Source organism: Pipistrellus hanaki (assembly GCF_964339955.1).
Source record: "Pipistrellus hanaki genome assembly, chromosome: 8".
NCBI lineage: Eukaryota > Metazoa > Chordata > Mammalia > Chiroptera > Vespertilionidae > Pipistrellus > Pipistrellus hanaki.
Genome location: NC_140510.1, coordinates 80,505,985 through 80,518,454, shown reverse-complemented (window position 1 = coordinate 80,518,454; position 12,470 = coordinate 80,505,985). Strand labels below are relative to the sequence as shown.

At 36.8% G+C, this 12,470-nt stretch overlaps 1 protein-coding gene across 1 annotated transcript in view; it reads left to right on the top strand.

Moving 5' to 3' along the window:
- ERBB4 (erb-b2 receptor tyrosine kinase 4) overlaps positions 1–12,470 on the top strand; it is an 823,165-nt gene that overhangs the window by 552,318 nt on the left and 258,377 nt on the right. Inside the window, exon 5 of the mRNA XM_084891653.1 lies at positions 3,398–3,463. Coding sequence (XP_084747779.1) covers positions 3,398–3,463 — 66 coding nt within the window. The remainder of the gene's footprint in view (positions 1–3,397; positions 3,464–12,470) is intronic.

The window sequence follows — 12,470 nt, the reverse complement described above, 5'->3', positions numbered from 1 at the left end:
GAACTAAAAGCTACAAACAGATTTTAAAACAGAGTAAACGTAATAGTCCATAAAACTACACTAACCAATTGTATACAAGAATAAAAGCAAGGTTGCAGGCATGAAAGTGTAGCAAAGGCATTAATTCAAAAATATTTCCAGTTGGAGATTTTGATAAAATACTTTGACATTTACTTAATTGCAAAAGCTCAGTGAACATAGTTTTAGCACAAGTGCCATGTATCACACAGTTTGGGAGACCAATGCTGAACTGAATGCCTGGGCAGATTCTACAGGGTCAAAGCTCTAGAGATAATGACATGAACGATAGTGCAGAATGAGCAGCCGTTTATAGAAGCTCATTCAAGTCCTGGCTCCACAGCACATTTGGGGAAATAGAAGGCTGAGATGTGATCACCTCCTTTGGGTTTGCCAAAGGGGTGGAGAGAATACAAATAAGACAGAGTGAAATGACAGAAGAGGAGCAATTGTTGGCTTCCTTGTAGAGCAGTAAAAGATATTTATGTTTAAATATGAATGAAAAATGAAAACTGCCACAAAATCTTGTAGTAGCACAAAAGCAGTCAAGGTTATACTATTTAAACTTTGTGTGTAGAGGGCGAGGTGGAGTGGGGGTGGAGCAGGGGAAGGACACTGTATTACTTGTTGCCAATTAGATAGATATTGAGTGATATTTTCTGAAGGATCATAAGAAAATTCAAAATGTTTAGTCATAGTCCTTTTCTTCTTGCATCTAGGAGTAGGTCTTGGGGTAGTAAATAAAAAAAAATGTAACCCTGCCCAGCCAGCATGGCTCAAGGATTGAGCATCAACTTATGAACCAGGAGGCCACAGTTTGAATTCCCAGTCAGGGCACATGCCCTGGCTGCAGGCTTCATCTCCAGTATGGAGCGTGCAGGAGGCAGCTGATCAATGATTCTCTCTCATCATTGATATTTCTATCTTCTTTCTCTTCCTCTCTCTTCTTCTCCAAAGTCAATAAAAAATATTTAAAAATATATGTAATTTAGTACTGAAAGTATTAAAATGTCTAATATTACTAAGCTCCCCCCCCCCCCCCCCCAGCTACCCTCAGCTACAGGGAGTTCTCTGGGTAAAGTGAATGAAGTTATATATTTTATTAGCCCCAAATACAATTTGTCAAGTAACAGAGTAAATGGGAGATCATCCTCTGCTTAAGATAGTTTGGGTTAACAGACCACGTAATGGGTTGACTTAAAGGATTTTGACACATCTGAAGAAATACATTAACATTAGCTGCTTTCTCATAAAAGAAGTTTATACTTTAAAAAAAGTTTTTACTGCTTCCCATTTTATTTCACAGAACTTTCTAATTTCCGCTGGTATAAATCTATTTGGATTTATTAGCTTTGTACAAAAGAACTCCAGTAGGTTTTTAATAATAATTATCGTTATCACTGATTAAAGTTATATTGTTCGGGCCAGATGGAGTGCTTTTCCTGTCAGCTAGAATGAGCTTGATTATGTAGTTATAATGTGTTTAGATCTAAATAAACAGATGGCCCAGTGACAGGATATTATACGCTGGTGATGTCAGCAGTAGCACTTCACAAACAGAATTGCTTTAAATAAACTCTGGATCCTGACACTTTTCGGAAACTGACTGGAGTTGAACCTACTAGTTGTATGAACTTGATTAGTACTGTTTACTTGCAGAAGGGTCAATCATGAGGCTGGTCTGAGGTTCAGTCTAAAAAGTGTGTCTGCTGAACCTGTTCCTTAACTATGAAAGCATTTAACTTAATACACATACTCAGTACCATAAGGAGAGAGAGAAAGAAAGAGAAGCTGCCCAAGTGTAATAACTTCCAACTTGAAGAGTTAAACATTGTGGATAAAGAAAAGATGGGTCCCTCCCCAGCCCCAATTCTGCATCAGTGGGAGCCCATTCGGGACCCCTCGGGGGATGTCGGAGAGCCAGTTTTAGCCCGATTCTGTAGGCCAGGCCAAGGGACCCCACTGGCGCATGAATTCGTACACCAGGGCTCTAGTGTTATAATAAACATCTTGACTAGCCATATATATATACCCACTTGCAGTCAGTATTAGAAAATTAACAGAGCTTAATTCTAAAATAAGCCCATTCTATACCCTTATATCAACAAAAATGTAGAGTGAGCTTATAAAATTCAGAGACAAACTTCAAAGAAAGATATTATGTACAATTGCTTTAGCTAGTGTTCTTTTGTTGAGTCCTTATGGGACTTTGTCTGTGAGACAACTGTGAAATTAAGATTTCAAAAAAAAAATTAGCTGTTTAAAAATTTTATATTAAGCCCAACCAGAATCAAGAGGTCATAGGTTCAATTCCCAGTCAGGGAATGTACCCAGGTCACAGGCTTGATTCCCAGTAGGGGGCAAGCAGGAGGTAGCCGATCAATGATTCTCATTGTTGATGTTTCTCTCTCTCTTTCCCTCTCCCTTCCTCTCTAAAATCAATAAAAATATATTTTTAAAAATTTATATTAAGATATTGGTTCACACGTTGGACCTGTACACTGAGGGCAAGAACTTGTGATGAAAGGAGAGATGGAAGAAAGAGGCAGGCCACTCCAGGTTGGTAGGCGGCAGGTTTAATACCAGTAAGCCAGGGGATTTATTTATGAATCTTGTCTTTGATGGCCACAAGATGAGTAGACTTCCACACAGTCCCATTGGAATCTTAAAAGTTTATATGGAGGCCTTCATGGGTTCGCTCATGTATTCAGTACAGATGGTCTCAACACCTACTCTCTCTAGGTTATACCCTGGAAACAGCCGCTGGTGTGGGGACATCTGCTAGGATATAGATTCCAAGGACTGGGGCAAGGTGAGGTTCTTCCAATTGCCCAGGTCCAGCTCAAGGTTCAAGTGATAGGGTCTTCTTGATGATTTTCTACAATTAAAGTTATTCTAAATGATGTATGCAACCTTTTATTCTGATGTGTTTTTTTAATGTGTTTATAAGAACATATTCTTGTTTTCATAGACTTGAATGTAAGTGTTGACTTAATCCTTAATAATTGTTGGTTTCAGTAAGCCATGCACTTTAGAAATGGTATCAAATACAATAGGTCATAAGCATAAAACTGGTAAGTAATCAAAGTAAAATGTATTTAATGTAAATATTTGCTTCTTGCTAGCTAGTAAAATGCACAAACCCGTTGATTTCCTTTTTTATAAAATGATGAGAAGATTCTGAGTAGGAAGAGATTGTTTTTCACGTCACATGCATTTGACATTCAGGTTTTGTTACTTAAACAAACATGTTATGAGCTACGCTTCAACTCTAGCATGACTTAAACATCCGCAAACAGGAGCAAGAATATTTCATTAGAGGAGATAAAGTCAGAGAGTGAAAGATTGTAATGGGAATGTGTTTGTGCCTCTTCCGCAGGTGGACGCTGCCATAAGTCCTGTACTGGCCGATGCTGGGGACCCACAGAGAATCATTGCCAGACTTGTAAGTGCTCCACTCTTAAGAGAGCAGAGGCTTGAAATGGTCAAGTCATTTTAATAATTGATGTTTTTCAGATTTCTGGGAATAAGAAACATGGAAATGAGTTTTTGCTTCCTTGTGTTGTACTAGTATCTGTCCCATCTTTCACTCAAAGGTTAGCAGGCTTTTCAATGCCCCTTGATTTTTTTTCACTTCATGCATATGGACATTAATTTATTTGTTGTGATAATTCTTAGAAGTGGTCACTGCAGGGTCAAGGATATGTATGTAAGAAATTTGATAGAAATCACCAACTTGGAGATGTTGTTCTCTATAAAGTGTATAGCAATTTCCTCTGCCAAGAGCAATGCATGTACATACTTGTTTTCCTGTTCCCTGGACAAAACAGTGTATTATCAAATCTGGGTCTTTGAAAAAAGGTTAGAAGAAGCATAGTATATCAGAGTAGACTTAAATTAACTTATTTCATAAAAGCAATGTTTTAGGGCAAAGTATTGACAAGAATTTTAACAGGACTTTCATTAAATTACTGTTTGAAATAGGTATACTTGCTATAATATTTTAGGCAGTGTTTTAACAGCATCCTACCAAGGTACAGGAGAGTTCCACTCTCCCAGAACAAAGATTAATGATCCAGAAAAAAAATATTAATAGAACTGAAGGTTAGGAGATCCTGTCATAGAGTAGATATTGACCCAAGCTAGACCAATAGTATTCTCTCCCTAGAGAATTTGGACTTGGGATCCAGATACTGGTAGCACAATCATAGAAACTTGAACTTGAAGAGATAGTAAACCTAGTAGAGGTTTCCATTTTATCCATTTTAAACCGTGTGTTAATGAGAAACAGAAACAGCCAGTCCTCAGGGACTCACAAGAATAATTTAGCCATACAGCAGGGGCTAACAGGAATCAGGGAGAGAGAGAGAGAGAGAGAGAGAGAGAGAGAGAGAGAGAGAGAGAGAGAGAGAGAGAGAGAGAGAGAGAGAGAGAGAGAGAGAGATCCTACTTTTCTGGTCTTCATGTGGTTCAGCTGCACTCTGTTCTTGATGCCTTAAGAAACAGTGTTTTCCTAGTACATTTAAATGAGTTTTGTTACTTGCCACAAAGTGGCGATGAGAATGAGTCTTGTATAAAAAGCATCACACAATAGCTCATGTATTAAATCACCAGCCAAAAAGTCATTTAATTCACCTAATGTTTCAGCATAGACATTAACTTTACTTTATAACCTAACGTTTATCTAATAGTCACTGTGCCTACTCCACAGAATCAATAAAAATGTTTAAATGTATTTTTATTGATTTCATATAGAGAGAGGGAGAGAGATATAGAAACATCAATGATGAGAGAGAATCATTGATTGGCTGCCTCCTGCATGCCCCACACTGGGGATGGAGCCTGCAACCTGGGCATGTGCCCAGACTGGGAATAAAACAAGACCTCCTGGTTCATAGGTCAACACTCAACCACAGAGCCACACCAGTCACGCAGAACTGATAAAATGTAAATTCAATAGACATTCGCATGTATTTGATATGTGCAAGTCTAAATTTTGGATTAGTTTTTATTCACATAAATCTTTAGAGCTTATAAAATGTTTTCATTTTAAGATTTGTTTTCACAATATTCTTATGATTTAAAAGGGCTTAGTTATCACTAATTTCTTTTTAACAATTGGGGATATATCAGCTGGGAAAATTATTCGAGGAGATGTTAAATTTACAGCACTGTTTCCTGTACACCATATTGCATAGCACAGCTTCCTGGGAGAGGACTTTAGATTTCAAGTCAGACAGTTGAAACAAACCCCAGTTGTTTCCACTGCCTAGCATGAAAAAGTGACTTAATCTTTTTATATCTTAGTTACCAAGTCTATAAAATATAAATAATTACACTTTGCTCAGAAGAAGTTTGCTCTCTTGGAATAAAATCCAATCTAGTAATGTAGTTGAAATGCTTAGATATTGTTGGCATATACTAAGGACCTAATAAAAAATAGCTAATATTTTCATAAACTGAAGGAGATGCGCTTAGAAAACATAATATTTCTTAAATGTGAATGCATGAAAAAGCTCCTGCGGCCCAGTTCCGCCTTGTGAAGGCTCCTGACCATCCTGGCTGCAAGCCCTGGAGTGAAGAGGAGGCTCCTGAAGTGGAGGCTGGTTGCCCTTGGCATCCAATCCTGCCCTCTCTCTCCTAGTTGGAGTTACTTGAAAGGGAAAGTGCTCATCCATATTTAAAGAGCCCAACATCCTTAGGCAAAACGTATTTTGGAACTCCTCAAAGATATGCATGCTTATGGTAGAACCCGAATTTTAGAAATATGGCCATATTTTTTTGAGAATTAGATCTCATGAGAGATTCCATAAAGACATGAGACCTCCAGAGTTCCATAGAGATGTAACATACATGTGCAAAAAAAAATAAAAAATAATAATAATTAAAAGTATCCAGGCTTATTTTAGATTTTTTTATTTTTTTGATGCTTCTGTTAGTTATACTGTTTCTTTTTGTTAGGCCTACTTGAGCTTGCACTTAACTCTGAATCCTGATTGACCGTTTAAGAAATTACAATAGAAAACATACGTTGTGCAAGTTTTTTAAAAATATTGAGCTCTTCTTGCCGAAACTGGTTTGGCTCAGCGGTAGAGCGTCAGTCTACAGACTGAAAGGTCCTGGGTTTGATTCTGGTCAAGGGCATGTACATTCGTTTTGGGCACATCCCCGGTGGGGGGTGTGCAAGAGGCAGCTGGTCGATGTTTCTCTCTCATTGATGTTTCTAGCTCTCTATCTCTCTCCCTCTCTATAAAAAAAATCAATAAAAAGATATGTTTAAAAAAAAGAAAACATTGAGCTCTTCTTGATTTGCAGCACAAAAGTACATTGCAAGATCTGAAAGAGACAGAGAGAAACACCAATGTGAGAGAAATACATCAATTGGTTGTCTCCTGCACAAGCCCTGACCAGGGCCTGAGCCGGAGAGGAGCCTGCAACCTAGGTACTACGTGCCCTTATCCAGAATCGAACCTGGAACCCTTCTGTCCCCAGGCCGAGGCTCTATCCACTGAGCCAAATCAGCTAGGGCATGATTTCTTTTCTTAATGACCAAATACATTCAGGGACTTCTCTAGGATACTCAACTTCATGATTTGCCAAATATTTGCTTATTTTTTAATGGATCATTATTCTTTGAGACTCTTCAATCATTAGGAAAGAGCAATAAAAATACTTAAAATCCCCACACCTCCACTAAGGAATCCAATGTTAAGAATTGTGTTCATTCACTACATCTTATCAATGGTGACATCTTCCCGCAGGTGTCTCCTCTCTAAAACAGCAAATATGCCAGGAATTATCGTCTATAAGACTAAATAGTGAGAAGTGGGAGGAAAGATAAATGATTCAGGTTCTGGAAGAACAAATCTGTGATAATGGATGACTTGTAAGGATGAAATAAAGCAAAGAGAGGTGATCAGAAAGAGATATCTCTGAATAGAGATATGGGAAAATAAAAATGTGGGTAACTATGGTAAGCTTGAAGGAAAGTCTGCAAGGGGCAGAAGTTTGTTTAAATGTTAGTTTTTAATTACGGTTTACATTCAATACTACTTTATATTGGTTTAAAGTGTACAGCATAGTGGATAGATAATCATGTACATTACAAAATTCCTCCCCTTCCCTATCTCAAATACCAACTGGCACCCCATATAGCCATTACAGTACCATTGACTATATTTCCCATGACTATTTTTTGACTACGAATTTATGCTTTTTAACCCATTCACCCTTTTCGGAAAGTCTTCCAAAACCTCACCCCTCAGACAACCATCAGTCTGCTCTTTGTGTCTGTAAATTTGTTTGTTTGTTTGTACTCTTTAGATTTCACATATAGGTAAAATTACATAGCTGGATCTAGAGGGTGTTATATGCCAAATGAAAGAGTGAAAGGGCCAGAAGTTTTAAAAGAAGGAATGAAAAAGAATAGACTTAGTAAAATGAAAGGAGGGTATAAATAAACTGACAATGTGCTATGGAAAACTTATACATGCCTATAGAAATTTTAATAAAAGTTTGTAAGTTTTTGTTAAATTTAGTAACATTATGAGACTTCTTTTGTATAGTGGCTTGTGTGCTATATTTAGACTTCATTGCATGTTGAATAATTTAAGTCTGTTACTGTTCTTCTATAGCTTATATAATGTTCAGCCTACTAACTGCAGCACCAGCACCTATATTTAATGTTTCTCTAAAATATGTTATTTTTATAAATAAATTTCTAAAGGAAAAACTTTAGGCAACTGAAAGAGTTTTATCAATATTAAAGTAAGAAAATCGAGCCAAGTGTTGTTACTGTTTTACTTCATGATTTTCTAAAGTGACTTGAATTTATTCTCCTTAAATTATTTCTGTTGTTACAGCATCACGACTCTAAAAACCTAACAAGACCGTTACTTACATAGGAGCAATCGGTCAACATAGAGCTCGTGGTTCAGCACTGAGAGCTGCATTACATATGGAGAAGAGATTCAGACTCAAAGTGCTTGTAAGCTCAGTGAAATCATGGCCGCATTACTCCACAACCTTAAGTAAATTGATTTGGCAGATTAATATAGTCATGTCAGGGGAGACAAACTTATCTGCTATGTCAATTCTGAAGCTTACAGAATTGTATTTAGCAGGCTTACTGGTCAGAATGACAACTCTCTAGTCATAGGAACTGAGTGCTGAGCTGCATAGGTTTAGGTGTGAGAGAGACTAAGATTTAAGAAGTAAATAATGACGATTAAAAGAACAATGCTATCTCTGTGCCTGCAAGATGTCTAAGGCAAACTTATCTCATTTAAAGTAGATACCACAAGCCCCTTTTCTCTTTGAGCTCAGTATCAGGTCAGTTCTCTCCCGTCAGTTATTAGGCAGTATGGATTTTCATTTTATATGTTCCTTTTGACCTCGGTGTCACCTCCTTAAGACACTGCATTTTATTTTTGTTTTTAGAAGGAGGAGAATATATCAAAACATTAGAGTTCGATTCCCCTCATCTTTGCATATATTTTGCATTTATGTAGTTATAATTTTCTTTAACTGAAGGCTATTCAACTAAAATATTCTCTTCTGATTACCACTTGCTATACACTTCAGTCTTCTAAGTTGTTTTTACATATGATATTTCTTGCCTTGAAACTAATTGGAAAATGTAAGTGCATTTGACAATAGCATGTTTCTATTACTGGAGTGAATAGATATACTCTGATCATTGAAACATCTGTGAAATTGCTTAAAGCTTATTCATCATTTTAACCAAAGGAAAACTATATTGTGAATTTCATCCATTACTTCTACAGTATTGTTTCTAGCTAGATTATCTCAAAATATTTTTAGGTTAAAAATAGAATAGCATTAAAATTAATAAAAACAGTGTATTTGTTCGGTTTTAGATAATGGTAAATGGAGCACTTCACTGTCTGGGCAAAATAGAAACGAGTTCCAAACAACACTTCCTGTTATTTATTGTTTCTATGCAGATATTATAGAACTTACTAGAAAAAATTTAGAAAAGTATTGAGCATTTTCCTCAATAATTAATTCTATTTATGTATAAACAAAATTACTCTCAGTAGTTGTAATATTTGAAAACTTTAAGTTTAATAATAGGAACAAAACAAAAAACAAAACCACCATGGTCTATTTACTACCAGGACAAACATTAAAGGACGGAGACATATATACTCTTACTTGTTCTAAATAGATCTGGAATCTCTTTGAAGAGAATGCTACAAATCTGAGGAGTATTATATATTTCGGGTCCTCAAATTTTCAGCAAGCAAGAAAATGTAGCAATTCAAAATGAAAATGTCCTTTTCTTCATGAAATTTCCAAAAGTAGTAGTAAAACCAAAATGAGAAATTATCAATATGGGAATAAACGAATGACACCCACATAAATGCATGCACATACAATTTAAATAAAATGTAATTGTTTTTAGTGGGACAAATGCTGTTTAAAAAGAAGGTGTTGGTGTGGTAAATATCCAATCTGAGCAGAGAAAGGCCACGTGGGAGCCAATGGAAAAACAGGAAAGAGCTGAGCCAGCAGGCTCGATCAATCAGGATAACAGCTAGCCTTTGTGAAAAGTCAACAGCTTTAATTAAAACTCCTGTATTTTACTAATAACTTTAAAAGTTCATAAGCCTTCTTATTGATTTTCTATTTCCATTTTTGTGTTTGTAGTTTCTGGAGCTATTGTAAAAATTAATGGAAACATTATAATGGGCTGATGACTTGCATATATTTCTAAAATTATGCCCATCTAAAACATTTCCAAAAGATATCCAATAATTTGCTTGTAGAAAATATTTTTTCCTACTACGCTGTTGATATTGCTATATGTTGATTATATTTGTTGTAACTTGGTGACCTTTTTTTTAATATTTAAAAGAATGGGATGTTTTTCATTTTAACTACAGAAGACATAGTTATATTGAAAATTCTATAAAGTACATTTGAATTCAAGAGAGATTGCTTAATGCCATATTAAAGGCTCAAGGGATATAAATAAAATACATAAACTTGTGCCTGTTCTCTTTAAATGTCTTAAGGTATAAGACAAAAATGAGGAATCTTTGAAAAGTTAAAAAGAAAAAAAAAATACTGGACTAAAGGCATCAGGAGAAGACAAGAGATGTACAATAGTTCTAACTCTACACTTAATGTTAAGGACCTCGGTTTCTTCAAGTTCCCTTATCAACACAATAAAAATATTGAAAATAATGATACCTGTACTTGCTTCTCACATGGTTAGGATACTTGCATGTGTGTGCCTGTATCCATACTCACTGATTAGCTGAGTGATTAGATACTCACACACACATAGATGCAGATATTGACAGAGATACAGGTAATTTGGGGAATTGATTTATGTCCCTTTTAACTACTGATAGTGTGATACAGTCACCGGGAATGCCTAAACCCCTCCCTCAGCCTGTTCTACTGGTGGCCCACCCGCACAGACTGCTTTGAACCAGAGCCAACATTGTGGCTGGATCAGACTTTGTGGTTCTTATTATGATTGCAAGACATACATCAGCAACAATCATCAGGGAACTTCAATAAAACAATGATAATGCTGCCAAAACTGGTTTGGCTCAGTGGATAGAGCGTCAGCCTGCAGACTGAAGGGTCCCAGATTTGATTCCGGTCAAGGGCATGTACCTTAGTTGTGGGCACATCCCCAGTGGGGGGGTGTGCAGGAGGTTGCTGATTGATGATTCTCATCAATGTTTCTAACTCTCTGTCCCTCTTTCTTCCTCTCTGTAAAAAAATCAATAAAATATATTTAAAAACGAACAAAAAACAAAGAATGATAATGCTAATTATTCCCAGATCTCAGAGGGGATGGCCCAATGGCCACACAGAAAGGTCTTGGGGAGGGGAAGAGAAGAGAAGAGAAGGGGAGGGGAGGGGAGGGGAGGGAAGGGGAGGGGAGGGGAGGGGAGAGGAGAGGAGAGGAGAGGAGAGGGGAGGGGAGGGGAAGAGAGGAGAGGAGAGGAGAGGAGAGGAGAGGAGAGGAGAGGAGAGGAGAGGAGAGGAGAGGAGAGGAGAGGAGAGGAGAGGAGAGGAGAGGAGAGGAGAGGAGAGGAGAAGAGAGGAGAGAATGTGAATGTTCTGCTTCTTTTGGAATCCAGGTTTTGATGCCTAGAGTTGCATGGGTTCACTCTTTCTTGGCCAATTTAAAACGTAAGAACAGGAGTTTGTGTGTGGAAAGGAAAAAAGTGGGGTCACTTAAATTGTCAGTCACCTAGGTTACCAGGGCTTCCTCTAAAGGGAATTGTACAGGTGGGGTGGCGGCCTAGCTTCTTATCTAGGTGTTTTCATAGTAGTGTGTCATATAGCTGGCCATATGTCTATTTGTGATAGATACCTTCAAAAACAACTCCTTGGTTGGCTTTATCAAAAGCTTAGTATCAGGCACTTAACTGCAGAAATGCAAGCTAAGGTTTGGGGCTGGAGATAATCTTACCTGATCAGCAAGATTGGAGAGTGAATGCAGCACATTGGAAGGATTACTGACAGGGCACTGAGCAGAAGAGTCAGAAATATTGAAATTGTTCTGTGAGAAGAAGAGTCATAGTTTGTAGTCATTCTTGCACATATCCTTAAAGTGCATGTTTGTGGTGGTTCCACTTTAAGATTGTTATTACTGAGATAGTGGACTTGAATGTTGGCTCCATCTGGGTCTCAATGTCCTCCTCTAAAATCAATAGGTTAACCTCAGTCACATATGAGGTTTTATAAAGTGCTAACTATAATATAATCTTATTTTTGTAGCTTTCACCATTAATTTGAAGTGTGTTTGAGTAATATCTTAGTTTTCATTACTCATCACTCATAATCGTGTTGTTACATAAAATTACTCCAGAACAAATTATGTTTCAAGAATGTAAAGCTGAGATGTGTAGATCATTTTAGTTTTTCCATATTACATTTAAAATAGCTTCTAAAATTATCTTCCTCCCACCCCTACCCCATTTGTTCTTTAAATTGAGATACCTAGTATTATTTTGTGGCTCTTAATGTAAACATGTTAGTGAAGATATATAGGAGTCTGGAAACTAATTTAAAACCCTACTTTATGATAAGTTATGCAACCCAGTATAAGCTAGTTAAATATTTTTTAAATGTTAACTTCTTCATCTGTAACACTGGGATAATTTATTTGCTCTGTCGGGTATATAGCTTATTTCATATTATAGATTATTTAAGGCCATATAACTCAAGTATATAGACTTGAAATATAACAATGTATTCCCATCAATGAACACTTTTGCCCCACCCTATATTTTTCCACAAAGTGATTACTACATGGTAAGAAGTTTGGCATATGTGTGTGCGTTTATGGGTATATTTATTCACATAAATGTTCCTTATTAATGGACATTTAGATAACATTGTATTAGTTTTAGTTACAACCAGTGAACATTTTAAATATACCAGTGACCCAGTGCACTGAT